The 24,950-nt window shown below is 50.4% G+C and overlaps 1 protein-coding gene and 1 long non-coding RNA gene across 2 annotated transcripts; both read left to right on the top strand.

The window, feature by feature from the left end:
* Window positions 1-301: 301 nt before the first annotated feature.
* LOC146767502 (uncharacterized) lies at window positions 302-4,781 on the top strand. The gene is made up of 5 exons (XR_014954605.1): window positions 302-533; window positions 646-793; window positions 1,405-1,625; window positions 3,958-4,021; window positions 4,364-4,781. It is a non-coding gene; the product is annotated as an uncharacterized LOC146767502 (long non-coding RNA).
* A 1,747-nt stretch (window positions 4,782-6,528) lies between these two features.
* On the top strand, window positions 6,529-24,204 carry RPIA (ribose 5-phosphate isomerase A). Its single transcript, XM_021535744.3, has 9 exons — window positions 6,529-6,776; window positions 12,251-12,311; window positions 14,328-14,383; window positions 18,136-18,195; window positions 19,046-19,110; window positions 19,453-19,521; window positions 20,027-20,168; window positions 20,670-20,769; window positions 23,028-24,204. Exons 1-9 carry the CDS (start codon window positions 6,594-6,596, stop codon window positions 23,123-23,125), a joined length of 834 nt encoding a protein of 277 aa, XP_021391419.1. The 5' UTR covers window positions 6,529-6,593; the 3' UTR covers window positions 23,126-24,204.
* Window positions 24,205-24,950: the final 746 nt, after the last annotated feature.

The raw sequence follows: 24,950 nt of genomic DNA, 5'->3' as shown, positions 1-24,950 counted from the left end.
CCCTTGCGATTGGCGCGCCCGGCAACGGGGGGCGGGCAGGAGCTGGGTGTTTGTCAACAGAGCCCGCCGGGCCAATCGGAGCCACGCCGCTCTCTCCCCCTCCTCTACCGCCGCGCCGGCCAATCGCCGAGCGCATGATTCACCGGCCCGCTCGCCGATTGGCTGCCGGCTGGCGCGCGGGCGGCGCGGCCCCGCCCCTTCCTCGGCCGGGCTGGAGACGTGGCTGTTCCTCGGCGCCGGCAGGGCGGGGCCAGCGGCGCGCACCACCCGGCGGGTGGGGGGAGGACGCGCCTCCCCCCGCGCCGGAGCGGAATGGAGGCGTCGGGCGGGAAGCGGGCCGTGAGGGAGCGAGCTGAGGGCACGGCGGGCAGGGCGCTGGGTGTCCCGGTGTCCGGACACACGTGGGGCTCGGGCAGCACAGAGGTCTTGCCCAGCCGAATGGATTCTGTCCCTCGGTGGTGCCCCCCCGGCTGTTTTGGGCGGTGCAGATAACCCAACCCCTGATAGCGAAATCGGCCCTGTGCTGACCCCAGGTGCCCCCCCACCACAGCACATACAGCCCCATGAGCGGCAGATTGGGCCCGGTGTCGCTGCAACCCCAGAAAGCCCCTTTAGCTCCTTTCTGTTCCCTCCATGTCTTCACAGATCTGTCCTGGGAAACTGTGAATGCCCTGTCCCTGGAAGTATTCCAGGACGGGGCTCACAGGAACCTGCTCTAGTGGAAGGTGTCCCTGCCCATGGCAGGGGGTGGAACGAGATGATCTTGGAGGTCCCTTCCAGCCTGACTCATCCTGTGAGTCTCTGATTATGGTATACTTGATATAAATGATATATATGATCCATAATTGCTGCCTTCAGAGTTAGCTCCCCCCCAGTTTTTTCCAGACCCAGTTTACCATATTTTGAAGGACAGTCCTTTGTTATCCTGATGGTACCACCTGACTGATGAGGATGTCATCTGCAAACTGGTTTAGGGCTGATTTTGTATTTATTTCCAAATGACTAATGAAAATATTGATTACATATGTGTGTAGCACATATGATCCTGGAGGGTCCTATTAGAAGCAGCCTTATTCAACAGTGATTTATAACCACTTATAAAAAATAATCTCTGTGACCAGTGTTTAATGTATTCTTCACTGATGCTTTATTACCCCGTTTAATTAAAATATTGTGCAGTTCTAAGTAAAAATGCCTTTAAAAGTTTATTACAGCTTTCCTTCCTTTAGAAGGAAATTGAATTATTTGTTGTCTTTTAGAAGCATGAAATGAGATTTCTATTAGACCTCTGACTTGCATTACTAATTCTTTAATGAGTGACATAACACCCTTTTTTGGTATTTATCCAGGACATTATCCATAGATCTGATGTTATTAAATCCACATTTCCTCCATTTCATGCAGCCTCCTTTCCTGAAGGCAGGCACCAACCTGGCACTTCTTTAGCCTCCTAGAATTGCCCTGGTCAATCAAGGCTCACTGAAGAGGAACACCAACACACAAGGGGTCTCTGCATTCAGCTGTTTCCAACCTCCTGGGCAGCAGTTATCCCTGGAAGACAAGAGCTCCACTGGTCACTAATGCACTGAAATGAATCACATCACTGTCAAGTGACCCCCACACATGTATGTATCTTCCTGCTTCTTTACAAACACAGATCATAAATGTTCAATGAACACTTCTGCATCGTTATTGACATTTTAATCATGGCCATCTAGTAATGGGCCTGTACCATTCACTTCTAGGGTTTTCAGGGATTTAGCCTTGCCAGCTATGGATTTCCTTTCATGTGCTTCACTTCAAATAACTACTCTGCTTCTCACAGCTTCTCATTTACACCAACACTTTCTTTTTTCCTGCTTTCTCGATTTTGGCTATTTCTTTTTTAATTTTACTCACACTCTCCAGTCCATTAATAAAACAAGACTTGTCAATGTTTTTCCTCCCTTGAAGTTGTGGCTCTTTGACTGCCCAATGAATTCTTTAAAAAGTGCTCATAATTGTCATTTTTAGACTTATACCTAAATTTTTTCTTCCTGCTTGCACTCTTATTTTCTGATGATTTGGAAATACAGCTCTTTTAGAGCACCAAGTGTATGCAAACCCAGGTCACAAACACTGCTCCCCAGCCAACCACTGAATTGTAATCTAGGAATCTTTGTTTGGGTTTTTTTACTTCATTATAACAAAGTCTAAAAGAATTTACCTTGTGCCACATGCCAAATGGCACATGTAATTTTTAGTAACTTAAATGACATTTTATTACTGTACCCATATGGTCTTGTGCTACTATTTTCTTTATTTAGATAACTCCTCTTGAGTGTCTATCCGTTCATATGTTCATAAAGAGTAATCAAATTCCTTGTTTTTCTAGGCAAACCAAGGCTTTTATTCTTCCCTTACACATTTGGCTCTCTGCTCTAACTTGCCCTCCTCTGCACCTGTCTCCATTTAAATTCATTTTTTCTTGCATGGTGATGTTTTGAACACTCACGTTGAATGATAAATTTGAAATTTTAAAATTTTAAACTCCATTATATTCCTAGGCAATGAAGTTAAGCTGATTCCTTGCCATGCTTTTGTGCAGCAACATATCTCTTTCCCACAGTTATTTGAGGGGCTCAGAGACATAACCACAGGCCCCAGAAAGGTCCAGAATATCGGGAGATGTCACGACTGGACTTGCACTTCTACCTTTGTGCTGGGTTTATTACACTTCAGGCAGAACAACCACCCCCTGCAAGAGTCCCTCTCGCACCCATCAGCATGACCTCATTTTCTCCCGTCCCCTCCCACCCCCCGCCCCAGATCAGCAGCCTTCCAATCGCAGCCTTTTATTTTGGGGAGGATCTGGCACTTCTCACCACAGTGCACGTTTCCTTCAAGACTCCTCCTAGATTCCGTGGCACCGAGGAAAAATGAATAATAATCAGAATGCAAAAGCTTGTTTTGGAAACATATCTCCAAGGGATGGACAACGTTATTCTCGAATCCTTATGACAAACATGGCAATACAGCCCTATAATTTTCTTTCTGTATTAAAAATTTGTGCCAACAAAACCAAACTTCCTGCTTTTTGCAAAGCATGACTCACATCCTCCATTCTGTTTTGACTGACTGACATAAGAGATCTATTTCAGTCATATGACAATAACTTTGAATCTGACTAGCCACTTATGTGGAAATCAAAGCCTGTTCTTGCAGGATGGATGGATGGATGTTAACAGGAATGGTGTTTTACATAACTCCACTGAAGATGGGCCAGCTTTTCCCGAATAACTTGCTCCTGGAAGAGCGAGGTGCAGCAGTGAAAGCCCAGCGTGCCACCTCGTGGCTGCCCTGTGCCCAGGGCTGCTCCTAGCACCTCCCTTTTCCAGGAGAATCCAGACCTTCCAAAAGCTGCCTATGTTGTAATTAGCATACTAGCACCCCTGCTGATGCCTTCTCACAAGCAGAATAAAACCGAGTAATTCTTCACCTGACAGATCAAAACAGAGACAAGCAGGGAGGCAGGTGTTATTCTGAGGAAATGTTACTGAACTGGAGTTTGCAGGATAAAAAAATCAGGTCACAGGAATGTAAATTGCAGGGATGTGACAAGCTTGGAGTGCTGCTGCCAACCAGAGAGTTTGGGAAATTCTCCATCTTCCACTTGGTTTCACCACTGTGTTGGTGGAGTTTTGCTTTCATGGGTCTTGGATTTCAGCTGTTTCATGCCCAATCAATGAGAGAGGAGTAGTTAATTGGATCAACACATCTGCCACCCAGAGGGGCTGTGCCTTCACCAGGATTTCACTCGGGTTAGGATGCACTTTTCCAGCTGGTTTAGGCTGGGTTAAGCCTGCCATGGAAGATGGTCCCACAGCCATCCTTATACCAACTCAAAGATCTTACTGCCTTCCTCAGGAAAGGTCAAGGAAAACTGACCTTGATTGTTTTGGTTGCTTTACCTTTCAGAAAGAGCAGTTCTCTGCCAACACATGGAAGTAGCAGGAAAACTTGGCAAGCGACGGACCATAAGGTGGGAATGCTCCTTTTTTTTTTTTTTTTCCTTTCTTTTTTTTTTTCCTATCTTAGACCAGAGCAGCTTAAGCCAGTTACAAAACTCCCTTTCAGAGAGATAATATTAAGTTTGGCTGACCCACTTCAACCTCACTCACCTGGCAAGAAGCAACTGCTTTTTCTTGCCAGCATGGCAAGGTGAATCAGCACAGGGTCACGGGAATGCCAGCACCAGCACAAACAGTACCCAGGCAGCGCGAGGACGGTGACTGAAGGCAGTGAAGAGCAGGCTCTTGCTTTTTTTGTCAACAGCAAGTTGTTATCTCAGCTACCATGTAATTTTCCTACCATGTAATTTCAGCCTCAGATGGAGAATTCAGCACCCAGAGTCACGCAGTCGCCCTGACGGCCTGAAAGGGCTGAGCTGCTCCTTCCTCGGCGGGGTTTTGTTGGGGTTGACACCTCGCAGTTGCTGCTTGACAGGCAGAATGTCTCTTCAAAGCAGGTTCAAACACCTCCTTACACTGAAGCACGGAGGGTGAGAGTTGGCTCCTAGAGAAGCTTTGACATGGACAAAACCAGGCTTGTACAGAAGGACTTTGAGCTGTTTGCAAACAGAGCTGGTTGTTGCTGAAATTCACAGAAGATCCATTTCTAAAATGCCCAATACCAATTTTTTGTGTACAGGCAAAGCTCAGCACAGCATAAATGAAAGATTTTCTGCTTTTACTGGAGCTGTAACTCACCAACAGATTCAGATAAATTGCTAATGGAGTGGTCATTATCTAGAAGTGGAGATGTTTGTGCTTCCCCAGGCACTGCAAGATGTGCTTCACGCCAAAGCTATCAGCTGTTGCTGTGAGGGTACAACAGGTTTATCACCCCACACTTCTGCACTACAACAGTGGGATTTGAGAGAAGCCCAGGCTGGGCTTTCTGAGTCAACATAAAACCCTAGTGACTGTTCTTCAGTTCAGTCACATACTCAGGATCCTGAACAGAATAATCATAGAATCATGGAGTGGCCTGAGTTGGAAAAGACCTTAAAGACCATCTTGTTTCAACCCTTGCTGTGGGCAGAGACACCTTCCACTAGACTAAGCTGCCCAGGGCTCCTTCCAACCTAGCTTTAAACAATTGAGGCAGCCATAGTTTCTCTGGGCAACCTGTTCCAGTGCTTCACCATCCTCACAGTAAGTCTTTTCTCCTAATATTTAATCTAAACCTACTCTCAGTTTAAAGCCATTCCCCCTTGTCCTGTCACTACGTGCTCTTGTAATGTCTCCCAAAGCAAAGCTCCTTCAGTTTTACCCCTCTTGCATCATGGAAAAGCGCAGTGTTTGGGTCTGATTCCCTCAGAATATATATCCCACTAGATGTGTGTATTTACACTTTAAAATGAGTAACTTGCGGGAAAAATCGTTGCCAGCTGGCAGAAAACACTGAACCGCTGCATAGAACCACGTGCTGCTCTTAACAGCGAGTCACCTGCTCTGTACAGAAAGGTAAGGCCTCACCGAGATGAGATAAGCCCGGGCAATGATAATAGAGTCTTTGTTGAAATCCCACCCCATTGTTCAAGGACTGACGTGCTGGCCCAGGGAGAACAAAAGGAAATGTTTCTAGTCCTTGAAAATCACAGCAGAATCAGAGGTTGGCAGCAAAAGCAAGCCAGTCATACACAGAATCAAAAAAGAGAAGTCAGCGGCAGCTTTTCTGTTGAGCAAATAAAAAGATTATAAAAAGATTATTCTCAACGAATTGTGGACTGGCCTTGGAGTGAGTAGTAAGGGGTAAATACCTGCAGTTCTCATCCACCTTTGCGGGATTGCAGCTGGAGAGAAAGTGAGGTGCCTGTGAATGGTCCTAATGTGGCTCACAGGAGTGAAAATGCCGGTGTAGAGGGACTTCAAGGTTGCTCTGCCTCTCTGTTTCAGAAACAACTTCATCAGAGGTCAACCCAGGGTAGGGGGAAAAGCTATGACAAATAAAAAGAGGCTCTGTGTGTTTCAGGAGAGGAGATCTCCGTAGGGTTTTGTCCTGACCCTCCTGCAGGGCAGGGTAAGGACGAAGCGCTGGTTGATACCATGTGCCCAGAGGACCCCTGGCATTTTTTCATCTCCATTTTGCTAATTTCGAGGGAGATCGTGCTAAAGTTTGAGTAAAAATCCAAGAAAGGCTCTTCCTCAAAACCTGTGGAGCCCGGCCAGAGTTCCAGTAACTCCCTGAGCACAGTGCCTTGCCTGGCCTCCGGCAGGGGCTCCCCCCGCCATCCTCCCTCCTCCCCCAGCACTTCCAGGTGGGACACCTCGCATCCCTCTACTCTTTGCAGAAATGCGTGAACCTTTCCCAACTCGGCAAACCCGGTCTCTCGGTACTTGGCATTTACTCGGTACTTAACACATCGATGCAACAAGTTGCTCTGGGGATGTCGGGCATTGTGGGAGCTGTAGTTCGCCGCACGCAGCACTACAAGTCCCAGCCTCCCGGCGGAGGAGAAAGAGGAGGAGGAGGCGGAGGAGGAGAGGAGCCGGCACGGCCCAGGCCTGCAGCCCGTGAGGAAGAGCCCCCCGGGGGCGGGCCGCGCCGGCATGCGGCTCCCCGGCCGGCTCGCCCTGCTCCGGAGCACGCCCCTGGCTGCCCGGCCGCCAGGGAGGGTCCGAGCGGGGCGGGCGGCGGCGCGGCGCGGCTTCTCCCGCGGGCGGCTCGGCGGCACCATGGCAGAGGAGGCCAAGAAACGGGCCGCCTTCGCCGCCGTGGACAAGCACGTCCAGGTGAGGCGGCCCGGGCTGCTGCGGGGGGCTCGGGGCGGCCGCGGGGTGCGCGGAGCCTCCGGGAGCACGGGCGGACCCCGAGTGCACGGCGGGACTCCGGGCTGCAGGGAGCCCCCAAAGCACAGAGTGGCTGCAGGGGGCTGGGGTCCCCCAGGGCATGCAGTGACCATGGAGTGCACGGAGCGGCTCCGGGGTGCCGGGACAAGCTCTGGGTGCCGGGACCCCCCGTACACGGAGCGGCTCCGGGGTGCCGGGACCCCCCGTACACGGAGCGGCTCCGGGGTGCCGGGACCCCCCGTACACGGAGCGGCTCCGGGGTGCCGGGACAGGATCTGGTGTGCCGGGACCCCCAGTACACTGAGCGACCATGGGGTGCACGGAACTTGCAGCGCATTGAAAAGGCTCTGGAGTGCACGGAGCCCCCAGTACACAGAGAGATCCCGGAGTGCAGGGACAGGCTCCGGGGGGCCGGGACCCCCGAACGCACGAGGGACCACGGGGTGCCTGGAGGACACGAGGGAGGGAGCTCAGGGTGCACGGAGCGACTGCGGGGTGCAGAGATCCCCCCCAGTCCCCGGACTGGGCTCGGGGTGCACGGAGCGACTGCGGGGTGCAGAGATCCCCCCCAGTCCCCGGACTGGGCTCGGGGTGCACGGAGTGACTGCGGGGGGCAGAGATCCCCCCCAGTCCCCGGACTGGGCTCGGGGTGCAGGGACCCCCTAAGGCACGGAGGCTCCAGAGGCACGGACGGGTCCCGGGCTGCGGGGAGCGGCTCCGGGCGCAGGGACAGGCTCTGGGTGCTGGGACTCTGGATGCTCGAAGGGGCCGTGAGTTGCACGGAGTTCCCCGGTGCGCGGAGCGACTCCGCGGTGTCAGGACGCCACAAAGCACAGGGCGGCCGCGGCGCGCACGGGTTTTTGCAGTGCATGGAGCGGCTCCGGTTTGCAGGGACAGGCTGTGGGGTGCCGGGACACCCCCCAGTACGCGGAGCTTCCCAGTGCATGGACAGGCTCCGGGATACACGGATCCCCCAGCACACAGAGTGGCTCTGGGGTGCCGGGACTCCCCAAAGCACGAAGCGACCACAGGGAGTGCGAGTCCCCCGGTGCACGGACGGACATTGGGACGCATGGAGCCATTCTGGGGTGCAGGGACCCCCCAAAGCACAGAGCAGCCACGGACTCTCCCAGAGCACGGGTGGCCCTGGGTTCACAGAGCCGCTCCAGGTGCAGGGACAGGCTTTGGGATGCTGGTACCCCACAAAACATAGGGGTGCACGGAGCCCTCCAGTGCACTGCCAGGGCTGTCCGAGGCAGCTCCAGGTGCAGAGACAGGCTGTGGAGTGCCAGGACTCCCCAGTATATGGAATGTACTGAACTTCCCAGGGCATGGATGGGCTTCAGGTGGCACGGACTCCTGCAGTGCACAGAGCAGCCCCAAGGTTCACGGATGTAGTGGGGGGGAATTAGAAAACCACCCCCTCCCCCCGAGCTTGAACAGTCCTGGGTGCAAAGAAGGACCCTGGGGTGCACGGATGGGTCTTCCTGAGTCTCTTTTTCATTTGTTTTGGACTTCACTTCCTTTAGCTGAGGCAAAGGGAGAAAACTGCTTTTCCTTCCCCTGTGTGTGCCTCCCTAGCAGCAGCTTCCTGCCTGATCCAGCTCAGCACTGTGTACGCTGAATTTGGGGTAATGTCTTGCACCTCCAAACTTTCATTGTGCACCCTCCTGCGAGCTGGGCTGCGGTGGGAGTTCAGGCTAATGCCGTGTACTGCTTCTTTCTCCAAATCCAGGATGCACTGCTGCTGCACCCCGTTTCTGAGCACCCAAGCAAGGAGCAACAGTCCCTGATTCTGTCTTGTGCTGTGCAGGGAGGGAAATGCAGCCAGGGGCTTGAGTCAGCCCCATGAATGTCAGATAGGGCTGGAGCTGCCTGAAGTTTGGCACAGCCTGATCTGGAACTCGGCGATCAACGGTTACAGTCACGCAGGAGGTTATCAAAGCGCTTGCTCTGCCAGCCCTTTCGCAACAGCAGTGGTGAAATCGGGGTGAGGAGTTGCTGCTAAGAATGTAGATACTAGCAGTTAGGGGAGAAAAGAAAATCCCTTTTCCTTCCTGCTTCCCCCTCGCTGGGTTAGTGTTTTGAGGTTCAGATGACTTCCCTTATGTCCCATGGAAGTTTGGTTTGTTCTGCAGCCCCATTCCTCTGAGCAGTCTGTACCTGCCTGAGAGCACAGCCACATGCTGTGTGAGACCCAGCCCCTGCCAGCCAACACCATCAAAAGTGATCAGTCTGTGAGATGGGGGAGCCTGGGAGCTCTGGTAGTTGCATAAAAATCCCCCTTCTTACCCAAGGCGAACCGAAAATTGTGCATTGAGGGGTCATGCAAGGCAGGACTCATCTCACAAGGCAGGGATCCAAGACACCACTGTTGCTGTGAGGCATCATAAATAGGGGCTCCTTTGATCTGGGTTAAGACCAGTACTTTTGGACTTTAATAGTGAAATAGTTAGCCTTTGTGCTGTTGTATGGCCAGGCAAACTGAAGATAATGTTTCTGCCTTTGTCACAGCTAATTAAAGTTCAATGTCCAACTTGTGATGCCAATTAGGTAAACTAGGCAATGTCTTTGTGCTTGTGCAAGCTGGCTTCAAGAAATGATGGAGAAGGAGGTCAGAGTCACTGCCCAGGAGCTGGATGGTCTCAGCTGTCAGTTTGCACTGGCAGGGGGCAGCTGCTGTTTGTAGTGGATCTGTTTGTGTTTGCTTGTTAGAGCTCTCAGGAGGGAGCAGTGTTATCTTGAAAGGCTTCCCTTGCACAGCAGGGATGTGTGGGAGACACCAAGGGGTTGGTTCTCCTGGACAAATCTCTCTTGCTTAACTGTCCCATAAATCTGTGGTACTGGGAGCTTGGGATTGGTACTGGATGAGGCTCCTTGCTTGGCATCCACCTTCACACCCATCCCTGCCTTGCCAGGACAGCAGCTCCTTGTGTGGCAGATATAAACCTGGGTGTGGGAGGGGGGATTAGGAGAGGATAACTTGTTTTTCTGTTCCTTTTTTGTTTTAATTAAAGCTAGATTGGTGTGTTTACCCACAACACTTGTCCCTGGGCAGCTGCAGGAGCAGAGTTCCCCAGTTCTGGAGTGGACACTGAGATGACCAGCCTCAGAGACCATGGACAGTGGGGCTGTGACAGCTTGGGGGAGTGGGGCTGGCACAGGGTTGGGGCTTTAGAGCTGTAAGCTGCTTGGGGAGAGCTGGCTTTGCGTTTATACAACACCTCTGAGGGCGGGCCCTGCGAGCACCTCTGCTAGAAATGAAAATACAGCTACTGCCCTATGTCCTACTGCCCCAGAGAGGACTGAGCAAACTTTGGGCTTTGCTCTGTATTTATCTACTGCTTTTAGATGGAGCTCTTTGTTCTCTGACCTTGGAAACTTAGGTGGGACTGGCAAATACCTGTGTGCTACTGGTACTGCTCCATCTGTGTTGCCTTATTGGCTTCTGTGGTGCTGGGCAGTGTCTTTAGGCCCTTGGGTTGGCTGAGAAAATGCTGTGGTTGCTGCCCACTTCATTCATACTGGGGTCCTCAGCTGTGCTGTGGCTCAGTGCCTTGGTTTTGTTTGGTGGGCTTTTGGTAAACAACTTGAAATGTAATTTTTTTTTTGCATGAGGTGCTGCTTGTCAATGCTCTGCTTCTCACCAGTGTTTGCCCTGCCCCTGTTTTTAAAATGTTTTGTGGTTGGTTTTGCCCCTGGTCTGGCTGGGGTTGGAGCTGAGGAGGGAGAGGTGGGAGTCATGGTAAGACAGGGGCTGTGACAGCACCAGTTTAGAGTGATTAAAAGTGCTGCTTCACCTCTAATCGCTGATAAATGGAAGGGCTGGGACCCTTGTGTGCTCTTCCTGCTTCATTACAGTGGAGTTGCCCATGCTAAAGCTTTCCCCATCCCTTTAGGGTACCCAGCTGCTCCAAGAAGCTGTCTCACCCTGCAGAAATGAGGGCAAAGAGAAGAAACTTCCTGGGTGAAAACAAGTCTTTTGGGAACACTGGTACTGCCCATGTCCTGTCAGCCTCTGCACAGCTTTGCTTGCCCCTTCCTTGGCTGGCCTTGCTTGGCTCTGCCTGCTGGGTGGGTGGAAGGAGAGCCTCAGGAGCTGTTGGGCGTCTGCTGGCCACGTTGCAGGTGTGCAGCAGTGACCTGTTGCTCTGCCCAACTTTTGCAGAGTCACAGTGGTTTAGTGAGGGCTGGGATGGAAGCTGAGCCTCTGGTTTTGGAGAATTTCTGTTTTCTTTTAAGCTTTTAACTTGCAGAAACAAGATAAATTATTAAACCTAGGGGAATGTGACCTGTCTTGAACTCCACCTTTCCAGGTAAACTTGTGTGACAGCAAGATTTTAGCTGTTTGAAGTGCTGCAGGTGTGGCTTTTTCCACAGCTGCTGAGCTCTGGATTTGCTGCACATGAGGAAAGAGCTCCAGATCTATCTAATGTCCAAGAGATAATGCACAACAGCTCTGCGCCTGCATCTCTGGTTGTCTTCACATCTTCCTCATCTGAAGTCTCTGTGGTGATGCTGGGCCTCTTTAAGTCAATTTAAGCTTTGGATCCCATCCAAAAAAACCAAAGTACGCTGAAAATGGGAAGTGCAGAAGGCTGCAGGTCACTTACAGGGGGTGGGAAACTGAGTTGATAATAAACAGAGACTGACATGGCAGAGAACATGTCTTACAGAAGAAACACAAGTACACCCATCCACCCTCAGCCTGCAGCACCTTTTAGGAGTGTATCTGTGTTACAGGTGACAGGGCAGTGATCTTTCTTAAATCAGGCAATACACAGAGAAAGGCCAGGATGGAGCTGTGGTTAAAATTTCATCCTCTTCAGCACATGCTGCCAGGCTCACCCACCTTCCAAGTTTTGCTGGACTCTCCGATATGCAGCTTTACACTCTGTTTTGGAAAACATTTTTTATTATTCACAGGAACAGCTGCTGTGCTCTCTGCTTTGGCTGCTGCTGCATCTGTGCTGTTTACTAATGATACGGTTGGCAGCAAACGCAGCCTTTTACTGTGTGGCTTCCTTGGGAGATTTTATCTTGAGTTTGTTTCCCCTTCTTCCTCTGTGGTATTGTCTGAAATTCACAGCTTTCCGGCAGGAGAGCTTTCATGGAATGCCAGCAACCACCAGTGAGTGTGCATTGAACACCCTGAGATCGGACTGTGCTGGTAATTAGCAAGCACATGTCCTTTAATGAGAGGGAGAGTTGATTAAAATCCCTTGGCCACAGCCCACGGCCGTGGCCTCGCTGGCACAGTGTGTTCTCTCCCTTGCCTGCAGAGTGCTGAGATGCTGTATCCACGTGCATCCCTGGACAAGGCTCCTCTTGCATGTGTTTATAATGCCACTTTTACTGGGAAAGTGGAGTCTGGAGCCTCCAGTAACAGCATTCCTCTGTCTCTCTTTGATTTGCAGAACAATCAAGTTCTTGGGATCGGAAGCGGATCTACGATTGTACACGCAGTGCAACGATTAGGTAGGATGCTCCCCTTCCCTTCCCTCCACCACAAAAAATCCCCTTTTCCATCTGCTTCAACTACTTGAAAAACACCCTAAATCACCTGTGTGCTAACTTAGAGGTGATGCCTTGGGTCTGTTTACTGGCTGCTGTGTCCTGCTTGAAGCTGAAGGTTAAAACTGGGCCTTGGGCTCCAAATTTATAGCCTGAGAGTCCTGAGGAGGTAATGATTTGCCACCTGTTCCTGACAGCCAGGAAAAGCTCTCCACTGGCACCCACCACAAACTGGAGCTGGACTCCTTGGTCTGGTTCCAGCTTTGCCAGCTCTGCCCAGTGCTGACTTGCTGTGTGGCTCGGGGCCATGCAGCTGCTCTGCTTCCTTTAACCCCTTTGCCTGTGGCTCATTTTGCTCCCCACATCCACAGGATTCACGCTGAGGGCCCTGCTGAGGTGTAATGAAAATGAGGAATGCGGAATTCTGCTGCATTTTATTTATGTACCCTGCAGCCAGGTTTACCTGCTTGCTCCAGGTGCAGGAGTTTGCTCAGGGAGTGATTCAGAAAATTTCAGCAAAATATTCAAGTGAGGCAAATGCATTTTTGTGTGAGGGTAATTACTGTCATGGCTCATCACAGAGGGTTCAGAGGTGTAAAGTTCCTTTGCAGGGCAGTCTCAGCCCTGCTTGTGGAGGTGCTGAAGATTGGATGTCCTTGGATGAAGAGCAGCTGTGGGGACCATGGTGGGCTGGGAGTGCAGCATCAGCCCTGTTGTTCTTGGGAGTCTTGCTTGGATACAGAGGGGGAACCACAGAAAAGGTTGGGAAACACCTCCAAGATCCTCAAATCCTACACAGCACCACTGTGTTCACCACCCAGCCATTCTCCCAAGTGTTACATCTACACTTCCAGATATGAATTTCACCACTTCCCTGGGCAGCACAGTTCAGTGTATCCCACCTGGGTGGCTCTGCCTACCTGAGGAGTCCCCTGGTGACCTCCAGCTCCCTTGGGCAGAGCTGTCCTGCAGCCCAGAACAGGCTGAGTTCTGAGCACAGCCCACCCTTCACTGTGCAGAGACACAGCAGGGCTGGGGCTGCCCCTTGTCACCCATTTCCCCACTCTGTGTGATGCACTTCATTGTCTAGGAGCTGCTGTTCAGCCTTCTGGGCTTGGCTCAGTACAGCAACCACTCCCTCCTTGAGCACAGAATCAGTCTCTAAATAAATGGCTATTGTATTTGAAGAGGAGTGGCTGTTCCAGGCTGCAAATTCTGGCTTTTCACGTCTCCTGATTGCTTTAGAACTAGGATGTGGGTTGTAACAGCATCCAGCCTCGTGTATTGCATGTTCAATTCTTCCAGCAGCAGCATTACCTTGGAGCATGTAGCTCGTGTGCTTGCTCTGGTGCACGAGCTCTTGCTGGCTCTTTGGCTGTTGGCTTGTGCCTGAGTATTGTAATTACTAAAATAATATTTTATCCATAATGATATCTTAGTAATAGATTTTAGTCATTTGAGGTTAGCCTGGGGGAGGAAATATTTCCTTCCATTTAATGGAATACTGTACTTTATTAGTTCTTTTCCTGCTATATATTTAAATGTTCTATAATAAATTAATGTGATGTCCCCAGGGCAACAAGCCAGCAAACCTTTCAGACAGCTGCTGGAGCTCTGTGTTTACATGGAGAGCAGCAAAAACCTGTCTAATAGAGTGAGAGAGGGGATGGGGCCGATTTCCCAGGTGAGGATTTGCTGATGGGGCTCCTCTGCTGCTGGAGACATAAAGGTTAATGGCTCATGGTGGCTTGGGCTGGGCCAGAGTGGGTGTTTAAACATTTCTGACTGTTGAAACTGAGCCTGAGCCCATGGAGGGGGGCACCTGTTTGCTTTTTGAGCGTGACTGAGTTATTTGCAAGCCAAGCAAGTAATTGCAGTGAATCAGAGGGGCTGTGCTGAACTGAGGTTTCTTAAAGAGAAAGTTGCTGTGGTTTTGCCTTGTGCAATGAACAAACCAAGGCTTCTGCTTTTTGCCTGCAGCTGAGAGAGTTAAGGAGGAGAACCTGACAATTGTTTGCATCCCTACGTCCTTTCAGGTGAGTGCTTTCCTTCCTGCCAGTCCAAACACTCCTGCAGGGCATCTCCCCCTGGGCTGTGGGAGGCCACCTTGCCTCTCTCTGGTTTACAGTGGTGTGAATGAGCCAAAAGCACCAGTGAAAGCAGTCCTGGTGCAGCCTACAGAAAGACCACACAGAGAAGGTGATGGTGCTGTGTTACCCTGGCCTGAGCTCGGGGCTGGGAGGTGTATTTGGAGCCAGTGTGGTAAGGCTGGTTGTGTCAGGGTTGGTGTGTGGCTTCCCCTGGATCCCACTTGCATGAAAATGCTGCTTAGTGGTGAACCAGGCTCGTAGTGCAAAGCTCACTGGAGACACTTTGTCTCCTTTGAGTCTGTTTCAGCCCTGGCAGCTGTAAAGAATAATAGTAAGCTCTTGTGTTTTCAGCAGGAACTTCAAATGCATCAGCTGGATTTGATAAAAAATTGCAGAAGGGAAGTTGGCTTAACCTCTTATTTGCTGTGCAGCCTTTGCAGGAATTGGTTCATAGCAAGCTAGATGTTGAGAGGGCTGGAGGGAGAACCTGGCTTGGTGGTGGAATACAGATCAGCTGGGGAAACCTCTGAGCATCTCCCCTGCCTTTGTTAACTGGCTTTGATCTCTTTACCTCTGTTCCCTGAGGTGGGAACCTCCTTTTGGGCAGGCAGAGGTGACACGGTGGGGACCACCCAAAGGGTCTTCAAGGCTGGGTGGCAATACCCCAGTCAAGGAATTGGGCATGTGTCCTTCTCATGGTCCTGGGGACTGTGCTTTTGTCACAGCCTTGTCACCATGAGGGCAGTCAGGCAGTGTGGCAGGCGGGGCAGAGCCTGCCTGAGAGGTGTTCAGGCACTGGGTGGATACAGCCCTGAGCAACCTGGCAGCTGACCCTGCTTTGTCCTGGAGGTTGGATGGATAGAGACCAACCTGAGTTATCCTAAAAGCTTAGGAAAACCTAACATCCTCTTACCCTGCAGTTGTTTAGGTGTGGGGGTGACAGGGTTCTCTCTTCCCAGCTGTTGCAAACAACTGGAGTATAGTGCAAGGTGCTGTAAAGGCCAGAAAGTGAAAAAAAAAAAATTAATTCCAATACTGGTATTTCTGTTGATTGTATAGACTGTGGTGAGAGTCTGTCTTTGATCTGTCTCAAATGGTTCCCACCCTGAAATGCTATGTCCCCTTTGAATCTAGGAGAAGTGTTCTGAGTTCAGTCATTAGTTCTTAAAGAAAATTTTGATGAAGCTCTTGTAATGAGCATAGGCTGAAGCCTGTCCTGCCTTGAAATGTTGTCATTGTTCATTTAACGCCACCCAGTTTCTTACCAGTAAAACAAAAAGTTGCTGTTAAAGGGAAGAGAGAGACTGTACACCTGCAGGAGCCAAAATTCCCAGCATGGGGCTGCCTTGTATCTCTTGCAGTCCCTTAGACCTCAACCAGTTCCGAGTGGAGCGTTGCCAGGTCAGCAAAACAGCATTTTATTTTCACTGTGTACAGGTGTAGATGGCTGCCTGAGGTCACTGGCAAGGAAGAGTTGGTTTCAGTGGGCTTTTATGCTCCTCCCTTCCCTGCTGTCAGGTCATTAAGCCATCACCATCAGTAAAGCTAGAGCAGGGTAAGTATCTGTCCCTGGCGTTTGCCTTGTCTCTTCTCACCGGGACGTGTGCCGGGAGCACGGAGTGGGACTGCTCCTGTCGAGTGCTGTGCAGCTCCCACCACTTTTCCCTCAGTTCTGGGAGCTCTGCTTTTGATTCCCACTGCTCCCATTGCCTTGCAAGCAGAGCCTGGAGACAGCCAAGCCACCTCGTTGCCACACCGCTGACTCTAAGCCTGTTCAGGGTCTGGCCTGCATGTGCAGCACAGTGTTTTCAATGCTTTGAGTTTCCCAGATCCCTGAAATCTCCCTTTGTGGGCACCATGTGATGAATGCCAACCCACTGATTTTTATTCCTACCATTGGAGGGAGTCCTTAGGGCCCCACAGCCCACGGGTGTTAAAACTGCATGCTATGAAATGCCATGATAAACTATTCAAATCTTACAGCATTGCCAGGAGTGTCACCTGCTAATTCTGATGTTTCTGGGATGCCAGTACCTGTGACTGATGCACTTTGTTAGTGTTATTGGGTAGAATTCAGGGGAATCAGCTGATCCACGCTATTGCACTGGGGTTTTTTGGTCTAGCTGCAGCATGGTAGCAAGTTTGGACTCGAGCAGAGTCTGTGCAAGGAGGGAATGTCACTCAAATGATGATGTGTAACATAGAAAATTCAACCACTTAGAGAGTCTGCAGTTGACATCAAGTTGGGTGGGATTGTCAGTCAGCTGGAGGGCAGGAAGGTTCTACAGGGGATCTGGACAGGCTGGGTGGATGGATGGACCAAGGTCAGGGGTCTGAGGTTCAACAAGGCCAAGTGCTGGGTCTGCGCTTTGGCCACAAAAACCTCCTGCAGAACTCCAGGCTGGGGGCAGAGGGGCTGGAAAGTGGCCCAGCAGGAAAGGACCTGGGGGTGGTGGGAACATGAGCCATGGTGTACCGTGGTGGCCAAGGAGACCAGGGGAACCTGGCCTGTGGCAGCAGGACCAGGGCAGGGATTGTCCTCTCTGCTGGGCACTGGTGAGGCCACACCTTGAATCCCGTGTTCAGTTTTGTGCCTCGTGACAAGAAGGGCACTGAGGGGCTGGAGTGTGTCCAGAGGAGGGAGTGGAGCTGGGGAGGGCTCTGGAGCACAGGTGTGATGAGGAGCAGTGAGAAGCTGGAGAAAAGAAATCTTCTCACTCTCCACAGTTCCCTGGCAGGAGGGGCAGCCACGTCGGGGTTGGTCTCTTCTCCCAAGAAACAAATAACAGGACAAGTGGAAATGGCCCCAGGTTGTGCCAGGAGAGGTTTAGATCAGATATTAGGGAAAATTTCTTCACTGAGAAGGTGAAGACACTGATTGGGCTGTCCAGGGCAGTGGTGGAGTCACCATCCCTGGAGGGATGTAGAAGCCATGTACATGTGACACTTGGGGACATGGTTTAGCAGTGGCCTGGGCAGTGCTGCCAAGGGCTGGACTTGATGTTAGTAAACCTGGCTAAACAATTCTGTGATTCCCTGTTCAAGCTGAGGGACTGAGCCAAGGGCAGCTCTGGGTACCCTGTGTTGTGTTGCCACTAGAGGGAAACAGCCACTGCAGGAGACCTAGATCAGAGCCACCAAGCAGCAGTTTCAGCAGCTTCCCACCCTTTTCCCACGAGTTGTGCATTTGTTATTTACTTTTTAGCGTATTTCCAATATGAAAAATATTTTCTCTGTTAGTTCCACATTGCTGTGGTGTAAATATTTAATTTTCTTGGTCCCATTTTTCAGATGAAGGAGATAAGAAGGGCTGGATGGGTGTAAGGGAGAATGATATCCAAGCTGAAACCACATAAGATTTAAAAATTCCATATCTGCTTTAGTGCTTAGATACAAGTGATTCCCACCAAACTGTTGAGGCCTCCTGCTATTTAGTATGGAGACACCCAAACCCAGGAGTTCTGTTGTACCACCTGAGCATTTTAGTTCAAATAAGTAGCAGGATTTTCTTTTGATTAAACTGCTCTGGTGTGAAAACATAATTTTCTCCTTGCTGTTGCTGCTGGATCCTCTCAGAGTGGAGCAGTGGAGCTGTCCCAGGGAGGCTCCATCCTTGCTGCAGCCAGGGAAGGACACCACAAATCTGTTTTTTCTTTCCTGCCACTGTAAATGGTGTTTGTTGTCTTCTTGGTGCACAGGCTCGTCAGCTGATCCTGCAGAATGGCTTAGCACTGAGTGACTTGGACCGAAATCCAGAGGTAAGTGGGACCTCAGAGGTGAGACCTCACCTGATTTTCCTCTCACCTGGTCCTTCAGAAAGCATCCAGGCTCCTTACTCCTCCCCTGAGGTTGAGTTTGGCCAGCCATGCTGCAGAACTTGAGTTGGGACAACAGGAAACAGCCTCAAGCTGTGCCACAGGAGGTTTAGGTTGGATATTAGGAAAAATTCCTGCACTGAAAGGTTGGTAGTAGTGGAACAGGCTGCCTAGAGCAGTGGTGGAATCAGCATCCCTGGAAGCATTGAAAAAACATGTAGATTTGATGGTTAGGGACATGGTTTCATGGGGGCTTGGCAGGGTTTGTTGAGTGGCTGGACTCAATGATCTTAAAGGTCTTTTCTAACCTTAATGATTCTATGATTTGAACAGGTTTAGTTTATTTTCCCCCCAAGTTCTTTCATAGTTCTTGTCCCTTTAGATGGCAAGAAGGCTGCTGGGTTGTGTTGCCTCCGGGTGCTTGGGCATCTCTTCCAAGATGAGGTTTGAGACAGGGATGTTGCTGAACTGTCAAAGATTTTTCCTGGGAAAATCTTGCACTCTGGTCCATAAACAACACCAGAGGCTAAAGAGATGTGCCTTGCAGGCCAGCAGGTGGTTTGGGTTTCTCTTCCTCTCACATGCCTCATGGTAGAGGGGCTTGGGTGGTCTCAGGGTATCCTTTGGGCCCGTCAGACACTTGTCTCTGGTCAGGCTGGCACCAAGGTGGTCCCAGCTCTGGTGACATTTGTGACTGCTGCTTGGGACACTCCAGCCCCAGAGCTGCACCAGGAGCAGGGCCTGGATGCTGCACAGGAGGGGTTTGCACATCCATTTTCTCCTCTTCCCACAGCTTGATGTTGCCATTGATGGAGCAGATGAGGTGGACTCTGACCTCAACCTTATCAAAGGTGGCGGGTGAGCTTTGCTGTCTCTCTGTCTGTCTGTCTGTCTGTCCCAGTGCTGATCCTGGGGGCACTGAGCATCCCTGTGTAGCTGGGGGTGTCTCTGGGCTGGGCTGGAGGGGATCCTGTGCAGGGCTCTGTGTGCACCCACAGTGGGAGGTGGCTCCTGGCCAAGGCTGCCAGGGACAAGGGGCACAAAGTGAGGGGTGGGGGTAATGAGGATAAGGTGAGGGGCAATGGTTGCACCAAAACTAGCAAGAACGTATTAGGGGGGACTGGATTTCAAGGCCATTAGGCACAGTGAGGAGCAGTCTGATGTTTTCTGGTTTTGTTTTTATTTTTTTCCCCCTTGCAGTGGCTGCTTGACACAGGAGAAGATAGTTGCAGGATTTGCAAAGTGCTTCATTGTTATTGCTGATTACAGGTGAAGATATTACTGTTCATAATACCTTTCTCCTCCATGGGAGGTTTCAGATGGTGCTGTGTTGGGCCATTATTGTCATTCCAATGGTTACAGGAGAGCAGGAATGGGTGGAAATTAGCCTGGCTCTCAGTATTTCAGCAATTCAATTTATCTTTTTTTCTTAATTTTCAACTCAGCAGGCCTGCTTGGGAGTCAGCAGAGCTTGTGGGGAAGTGGCAGTTCTGCTCTCTGAGCCCAGTGATTGTCAGCATGGGATAAATTTTCCAGCCATGGGTTGTGGAAAAACAACTCCTGTTCTGCTTGTCCAAAGCATGTCAAAACAGGGCTTTTGAGTGGGTAGAGCATTGTGCATTAAACTGGCTCTTGCTGGACAAGGGCACACATGGACTGACCCTGTGTCCTCCTGAGCCTTGTGCCTGAGGGGTTTGCCAAGGGCCTGGGGTGGTGTTAATGGTGTCAGCAGTGTAATGTCCATCACTAATCCCACCTCAAACTGTGCCCTCAGGAAGAAATCTGACAGCCTTGGGGAGCAGTGGAAGAAGGGAGTTCCAATCGAGGTCATCCCCATGGCTTATGTCCCTGTCACCAGAGCCCTGACCAAAAAATTCGGCGGTGTCGTGGAGCTGCGGATGGCTGTTAACAAAGCAGTGAGTGTCCCTGCCAGCCCTGCTTCCCCTGGGGACCCACCTGAACGTGGGCAAAAGGAGGACCAGAGGTCTGGCCCTTCATCTGGTGAAATCTGGGCTTTCCCTCCCGCAAGTGACGTCCTGTAATTCCTCCTTTTTGCACTTTGGTTACTGGATCGTGTATTTATGTGTTCAGGCTGCTCACTGAAAGCCTCTCTGGCTGAGACTCCTAAAGAAGCATCCTGCAGCAGGGAGCAGAGGGATTGCCAGCCTGGGTCTGACCTGCTGCTCTGGGGCTGATGGGGGGCTGCAGGGCAGTCAAAGAGGGTCTCGAGCTGGTGATGGTTTCACTGACTGGTTTATTGTGGGGATGGCCCAAATTTACTTGAATGATGACTCTAAACCACTGCAGAGGGGACAGCTGGTCCCAGTGAGGGCTGTGACAATCCCTGGCTGGAATCAGGGGGCTCATGCCATGACAACTGGGTTTGCTCATACCATGGCAACTGGGTTTGCTTCCAGGGCCCTGTGGTGACAGACAATGGGAACTTCATCCTGGACTGGAAGTTTGACAAGGTTCACGAGTGGCGTGAAGTGAACACAGCTATCAAAATGATACCAGGTGATGTCTGTGATTCCTTTAAAAACCACAAAAGTTGGCTGAGGCTTGGTGTGTGGACTGTGGTGTCTCTCTCTTGGATATCAGGAAATGTGTGTGTGTGTATTTGCTGCCCTCCTGCAGATCCCTGCATTTATTTCTAGTCAAGAGAGCAGTCAGCTCAGTTGGTACAATTGTGCCCATGGGGCTTTTCCCACACAGTGGTGAAAACCTGGAGTGATGCTGGTTGATGTTGACACTGTTTCCCATTAGGCACAACAATCCTGTCATCTTCCTTACTCTTCTTGTGCCCATTTAGACAGGGACATTTAGTGGAAACACAGGTACACTCTGGAGGGAGGGCTTGCACTGTGCTGTGGTATTTTTCAAGAGCTGCTTACAGCTCTGCATCCCATTCCCATTGGGAAGCCCTCCCTGCTGGCCTTGCTGTGAGGATGAAGTGCACTCAAGCTCTTGCTGGGCTCAAGCAGCAGTGGCTGAGTGCTGTTTGCAAACAAAACAGCCTCTCTGCAAGGACTCCTGCCTTGCATGAGACCTGCTGCCCAGGCAGGAGCTGCCTCTGGACCATCCAGATCTGCCCAGGAGCACTGGCACTCTGTGAACTTCAGGGAAGCAGGATCTGGATGTCTTTCTGGTTATCTTGGCAAAGCTTGTTCCTGAAGTCCTACCTTCAGACAGCTGCCTTCACTGACTGCTCAAGTGTTACCAGAACTTGCAAGAACAGGTTGGGATGTTGTTGCACAAACACCAGCATCCCCACAAAGCAGAGAGATATTGTCCTGGCTGCACAACTGAAACACCAGGCCAGGCAGAGGCTCTGGTCAGTGGTTTTGCTTCACTCAGTAGTGCTTATCACAGAATCACAGAATTGTTGGGGTTGGAAGGGATCTCTGGTGGTCTGGGCTGCCCCTGGTGCTGTGCTCCATATCCTAATCCAGTTGCTGCCCATAGCTGTACAAATCTCTGTATCATTGGAGCTGTGTCTGTGCAAGAGGCAGACAGTGCCTGGTTGCTCTGCAGAGCAGGAGCTGCTTCTCTGCATTTCTTGTTGTTTGAGAAAGGAATAGTAAATAATGGGACCTGTTTTCTACTCAGAAATGGACCTGCTAAGGGAGTGGATGAGCCTAAATGTGTGCCTGTTAAAGCCTAAATGCAGTGCTGGGAGAAGGGTTTTGGCCACCCTGTGCTTGTGGTAGCCCTTGTCTCCATTTCTCTCCACCTTCCTGGCCTCTGGCTGTGTCTCAGTGATCACTGTGAAGTTAGGAGCACCCTATAATTAAATGCAATCAAAAGTACATTTACAAATGGCCTACAAATTACAGTGGTAGCACCAGAGCTGACGAGTCTTAACATTTGAACAAGTGTTAGCCAGGTGATCTCTTACAGGGAAGTCTTTCAGGTGAGTTTAAAGGTGAGGGGAGTGATCCCCAGTCCTGTGGGTGTGTGCAGTGTCCTGGTTTGAAAAGCAAAACCAGTGAGAGGCTCTAAGTCAGAAATACAATTTATTAGGAAAAGGGAACAAAGAATCAAATATATACAATAGCACAAAAGAAGAACCACTGACAGAGTCAGAGATACAGCCTGACACTTGCTGGCTGGGGCGGTGGTAACAGATGTGGTTCTGTCCCAGCAGTGGTGCTGTAGACTGATGTAGTTTCCCTCTGGAGGTCCGGTGCAGAGAAGATCTCAGTTGTTCCTCTTGGAAGAGGGGATCTCCTTGCTGTCTGCACAACCCTGCTTGTATCCTTGATGGCATCGTTTGGCTCCTCCCTCTGGGCGGAGCATCTCACAATAGAATGCTGTGATCGTATCAACCGTGTGGCTGAAAGAACAGCTCCTCCTGGAGGGACTTACCTCTGAGTCACGAGATAAGGGGAAAAAAAAAGGAATTGCAGCTCGAGGTGGTAATGGAATACAGCCCAATATTATAACCTAGGACAGCAGCTTCCTCTTGCCCCATGGCCATCACATAGCAGAAAATGCTTTTGTCATGGTTGTGTTGGTGCAGCAGTGGTGGCTGGGGCAGCGTGAATGTCGGGGGAGCTTTGGGAGTTGTTCCTCAGTCTCTGGAGAGGTTTTGCTGGAAGTGGCTGCATGGAAAAGACTTCCCAGAAGCTCCCAGTGTGGCTGATGCAGGTTGGACACTTCTCCACACCTCTGATGGAGGCAGTGGTGCTTTGGAACGAGCAAACCCACGGGCAGAGCAGAGGGCACGAGCGCGGGGGTGGCTGTGGCAGTAACCAGGACCTCTCGTTCCGCAGGCGTGGTGGAGACGGGGCTGTTCATCGACATGGCCGAGCTGGTGTATTTTGGGATGGAGGACGGCTCCGTCAGCGTGCGGGAGAAGCAGCCCTGCTGACAGGGCCCTGCCGTGGGGACTGGGCTGTCCTGCCCGTGCCAACCCGACGTTTTGCCTTAAGGAGCAGCGGCTGTTGCAGGAGACCCGCGGGAAAGCCCATCAGGATCCGCTGACGTGATACTGAATGTCTTTTTTTTAAAAAAAAAACAACCAAACAAAAAATAGATTCTATTTATATATATATATATTTTTACTTTACAGGAATGTCGTCTTTTTTTAATGAGTCGTTTCAATGAATTGCTTTAACATTTTTATTTTCTTTTCTAAGAAATACTTACCAAAAACATTACTCCCTGGTTTTGGGTTTTTTTTTTGTTGTTGTTTTTTCAAAGAGAACTTGAACCCTTCTGGTTGCTCATAGCACTTAATAATGGAGGACAGAAATACAATCCTAATGCATCATTCCTAACTATCCTGGCTGGGAAGCTGATGTATGTAACAGGAGCACATCCAGTTGGGACCTGCTGATGCCTTATTTGGAACCTTTTTGGTTCAGTATTTTATGCCTTTTATTTTTCTATACCACTGTTTTTTAATAGTTCAGGATGTCTGGTTGTCCTCTGTGCACATGACAATTCTCTGAGCCTAGGGTGGTCTCTACATCCCCCTCTCTGGGAAACTTATAAGGGCCTTTTCTGGGCTTCTGTATGGAGGAGGCATTCATCCTTTGAGCCAAACTCTGCTCTCATTTCATTCAGTACCTCTGATGAAAGTGTGTCCTGTAGCTGGAGATGTTTGGGACTTCGTCCTTGTAGACCAAGAGCAGAACTGGGTGCTTGATGAAGCTCACAGGAGGATATTTTAGGAGCTTAGGGCAGCATGGAATAGTGTTCAGTGGCAAATGATTTAGTTTGGAATGAAGGTTAATTACCACCCCTCGCAGGTGGTTGATTTGTGGAAGGATAGAGCAGAACGCACAGGAAAACAGAGTCTTCCTGCCTAAATTTTCCATGTGTAGCAGGAGAGAGACACTCGTTCAGTATCTCATTTTTGGTGTATAGGTGCTTTGCATGGTTCTGATGTCGAAATGCAAGCCCTCTCTTCGTGTTTTAGACTCTGAAATAAAGACTTGGTGGTAATTCTTGTTCTCAAAGTAACTTATTTTGTGGATAATGCAGTAGATCATGATCAGACCAACTTCTGCTAATTTCCCCCTTGCAAGAATCCCTCACCCTGGCCAAATCCACCCTTCTGCATTTGATTTCTTTTTGCTTAAGGTAAATGAATAATTTAAAATGCACCAAATTATCTGGTCGGCACTTGTTATCTGCAGTACTTTCCTCAACAGACACTATCTACAGTTTGCACATCTAAAACCTGTGCATCTAAATCCAGCTCTTGTACTGAGCAAACTGCCAGCAGCTTGCTGGAAACACTGGGATTTCTTTTCCCACAAGCCAGGTGCTGCAGAAGCCATTTGCAAAGCCCTAGCTCTGGCTGGGGCTGTTTTCAGATGCTCTTGGGCTCCTAATGTAATCCTGGATAAACAGAGAGCAATCGAGCACAGCTTTGAGCCCAAGTGCCTTCTCACTCTGTGCTGCTGGAAATGAGATTAGCAGGAGTGAATGCTGTTGTTGACTCTCCTCTGCCTGAAATCAAACAGCTCCTTCTCAAAAAGCCAATAAACCCATTACTGCACCATTATTTTCTGGCCCTGGACCAGCTGTGATCTCATTCAGCTTTGTGCTTAGGAGGGGCTCCACAGCCTGAAGATGGGCAGGTCTGATTCTTGAGCTGCTCTGGGTGCTGGAGTAGATTCCATGGGGGCTTTTGCAGCAGATTTCCCTGCTGGGGTGGGACTTTGAGTGGGTCTTGGGCTGTGGGT

Source organism: Lonchura striata, chromosome 4 (assembly GCF_050655825.1).
Source record: "Lonchura striata isolate lonStrDom1 chromosome 4, ASM5065582v1, whole genome shotgun sequence".
Classification (NCBI taxonomy): Eukaryota; Metazoa; Chordata; class Aves; order Passeriformes; family Estrildidae; genus Lonchura; species Lonchura striata.
Note: the sequence above shows the minus strand (reverse complement) of the source record. Positions and strands in the feature narration are given on the sequence as shown.

Excerpts from the sequence above, each read along its gene's own strand:
- RPIA (XM_021535744.3), top strand. The coding sequence starts at position 6,594 with ATGCGGCTCCCCGGCCGGCTCGCCCTGCTCCGGAGCACGCCCCTGGCT. Across the intron at positions 19,111-19,452 it reads AACCTTATCAAAGGTGGCGG|TGGCTGCTTGACACAGGAGA; the intron begins GTGAGCTTTGCT and ends TCCCCCTTGCAG. Across the intron at positions 19,522-20,026 it reads ATTGTTATTGCTGATTACAG|GAAGAAATCTGACAGCCTTG; the intron begins GTGAAGATATTA and ends CTGTGCCCTCAG.